At 31.3% G+C, this 3,622-nt stretch overlaps 1 protein-coding gene across 1 annotated transcript; it reads left to right on the top strand.

The window, feature by feature from the left end:
* The first annotated feature begins 1,410 nt into the window (after positions 1-1,410).
* LOC107025695 (acetyl-CoA-benzylalcohol acetyltransferase-like) lies at positions 1,411-2,760 on the top strand. The gene has a single exon (XM_015226460.2). It carries the CDS (start codon positions 1,426-1,428, stop codon positions 2,683-2,685), a length of 1,260 nt encoding a protein of 419 aa, XP_015081946.1. The 5' UTR covers positions 1,411-1,425; the 3' UTR covers positions 2,686-2,760.
* Positions 2,761-3,622: the final 862 nt, after the last annotated feature.

Raw genomic sequence — 3,622 nt, 5'->3', positions numbered from 1 at the left:
TTTGTGTCGATAGCTTATGAGATGTTTTTTTTTGTTATAGGGAAAATCAACTGATGAAATGAGTCAGTGTCGATCGCATGTAACTGTACTTTGAGTAGTGTCAATACAAATGGGGTAAGTCACATTTCGTTCTGACATGATTTTTTTTGTTCGCACAATTCTTTGACTGTGTTGTTTCTTTTTTTTTTTTTACTATTATTATTATTATATTTTGTCAATAGTAGGTCAAATTTATTGAATTTTTATATGCAGATTCATGTGAGTTATTTGTGTATAAAGCTAATTAAGTATTGAATTTTGATAACAACCATCATAACCCAATAAAAGTAAAAAATGTATTTATGAGCTTTGGCATGTTGAGTGATGTGATATTCATTGCTTATTCAACTTCACTTTCTTTGTTTGAATTTAATTTTTTTAATGGAGTTTTCATCCAAAAGAAAGAAGGGAGGATAAAAACCATGTTAAGAAAAAAAGGAAGAATAAAATATCACATTTTGGTTATTTTACTCATGAAATTATATTAACTTTCTTTGCTTTAATTTCAGTTTATTATTTTAGTTATTTGATCCATAGTTTATCCCTCCCTTTCTCATTCAGAATTTATATTACGCATCACTCATATTTCATAATATTATTTATCATGTTTTTTTATTTTTCAAGTAAAATTTTAGCAATACAATTCCACAAAATATAAAATAAATGTTGAATTCCTTTTTTAACAAAAAAATATTATATTTGTGACGAGTCATATCAAATAAAGTGTGTTTAGAAATGTAATATTTATTGTGGTGGTAGGACAAGGGTTTAATTGATGATATGAGTGTATTAAGTTTGTAATCTATGAATTTAATTAACTTAATTATTTTTAAATCAAAACATAATATCTATATAAAAAACTATTAAAATTTGACAAATTCATATCAAATTTTAACTCATAAACTAAAATTAAAATCAATTTAGTACTAATTAAGAATCTTCAAGATTACACTTTAGGTATTGGATGGCATTGATTTTTGAATATATTTATTATATATTGATGCAATTTTTAAAAATACTTATGCTCTCTAGAAAGGGGTACACGCGCAACGTGCATGTCCAAATACTAGTTTACATATAAAGAATTATATATAGTAAGTATTAAATTAATTCGAGACCGCCGGATGTGATGGAGAGTGTGAATGTGATTTTGCATAATGAAAAGAGAACATTGACTAAGATTTGAACAAAATTTCGATTTCCATGTGTTATGAGTTGTACTAACTTAATAAATACTAATAAAAATTATACTAAGGCTTAAGAAGTTGGGGAAACATGTTGGGCAGTTGAAACTAATGGCCTATATATAGGTATATAGTACAAAGAGAGAATTAAGCAATTAAAGTAGTTCTCTGTGTCAATTGTCATCAACCAAATTAAATCGTAATGGCAAGGTTAGATATTGAAATTGAGACGAGGAAAATGTTGAAACCCTCAGCTCCTACCCCAGATAATCTTCGGACACTGAAGCTTTCCTTGTTTGATCAGTTGGCTCGTTCTGCATATGTAGCAGTTCTCTTCAACTACTTGCCGAACAGCACTTCATCATATAATCATGATGAGCTTGAAAAATCATTGGCGGAGACGCTAACCAAGTTTTACCCTTTTGCTGGAAGATTTGGAAAAGATGATCCATTCTCAATCGACTGCAATGATGAAGGTGTTGAGTATGTTCAAACCAAAGTCAACGCTCATGATCTTGCCAAATTTCTCAGTAAAGCTGCTGCTGATAATAATAATAATAATATTGAGTCATCTTTGCTTCATCTTCTTACTATAATAGATCATCAGCCATCATCGCCATCAAGTCCGTTACTTGGTGTCCAAGTGAATGTATTTAATAATGGAGGAATAAGCATAGGGATACAAATTTCACATATTGTAGCTGATGCTTTCACTTTAGCTACATTTGTAAATGAATGGGCGCACACTAACATGCCACAAGATAATGATGATGATAATAATTACCTCCCCAGCTTTGGTCAATTATTATCCCTCTTTCCAGCAAGAGTGATACAATTACCATCATTTGATCCCAACACTCTTACTAGTACTTGTACTACGAATGTGACAAAGAGGTTTGTCTTTGATGCTTTGGAAATAGAAAACCTCAAAAAAAAAACAATCAAAGAAGATTCAACTATGATGAGGCAGCCTACAAGACTGGTGGTTGTTATGTCCTTATTATGGAAGGTTCTGGCACACATATCTTCCGATAAAAATAATGGAAATTCAAGGGACTCATTTTTTGGATTTGTTATGTGTTTGAGGGGGAGAATTCCATCTTTAGAACGTGTTGTAGGGACTTTTTCAATCCCAGAAATTGCTAATACGGAGGGCGGTGAGTATGAGTTGAATGATTTTGTAAAGTTGATAGGGAATAGAATAGGGGAGACATGTGCAGCCATTGGTAAGGCATCAAAATCAGTTGATGATATTTCCTCTTTAACTATTAACAATCAAATAAAAATTCTAGAAAAGATTCTACAAAGAGACAAGATAGACATTTATGGCACCACTAGTTGGTGCAAATATCCATGGTATGAAGCTGACTTTGGTTGGGGAAAACCATTCTGGGTGAGCCCTGTTTCAGTCGGTATTCATGAACTAATTATTCTGATGGACACAAATATGGAGATGGAATAGAAATAATAGTTACTATGAAGGAGAATGACATGACTGAATTCGAGAGAGACCCTCATATTTTGTCCTCCACTTCCAAACTACAATTCCATTCCTTTGGATAAATTAATTATACTACTTTGGTTACTTCATTCATCACAAATAAATGTTTTCCGATATTCATAACTATCTTTATACATTTATGACGTTTGATATAGATTTTTTTATTTCTTTGATAACTAGCTACCATGCTATATTTATAAATGCATATCATTTCCATGCTATATTTATAAATGCATATCATTACCATCTCTAAACAACATAAAATCAACTTACGTTCAAGTGAAAGTAGTTGTGGATCTCCACCGTGTGTTAGCAAGTGTGAGAGTTTTTAATTTGCATTTACCTTTTTCATAAGGTAAGAATTGAATGGATCAACAAACAAACTGCAAATTGCATATTCGTACGCCAAAACATGAAGAAATCAAACTTTTGCATTTATCATGCAATAAGTCTGCCAAAACTTGAAGAAATCAAACTTTTCTACATCTTAGATCTACAACCACAAATAATTCATATCATAGATCACCATCAAAGTTTTTTTTTTCTTCAAAGAATGAATAACGAACCCAAGAAAGATAGCCTACATATCTCATCAACATGAGAATTAGGTGTGCATAGTTCATGCACATATATTCTTGAATAATTGAACAATTTTTTTTTCGTTTTGAAACTTGAATGAATGAATACCGGACCTAAGAAGGGTTGCCTACTTATCTCAACGAGATGAGAATCAGGTTCGCGTAGTTTGTGCATATATGTCTTTGAACATATGCACAAACCATTTGACTCTTTTTTTTTAATTTAAAAAATTGATACCGAACACAAGAAGGGTTGCCTACGTATCTGAATGAAATGAGAATTAGGTTCGCGTAGTTCGTACATATATGTCTTTGAAAAT

The sequence above is a fragment of the Solanum pennellii genome, chromosome 7 (assembly GCF_001406875.1).
Source record: "Solanum pennellii chromosome 7, SPENNV200".
NCBI classification, from domain to species: Eukaryota; Viridiplantae; Streptophyta; class Magnoliopsida; order Solanales; family Solanaceae; genus Solanum; species Solanum pennellii.
Note: the sequence above shows the minus strand (reverse complement) of the source record. Positions and strands in the feature narration are given on the sequence as shown.

Excerpts from the sequence above, each read along its gene's own strand:
- LOC107025695 (XM_015226460.2), top strand. The coding sequence starts at position 1,426 with ATGGCAAGGTTAGATATTGAAATTGAGACGAGGAAAATGTTGAAACCC.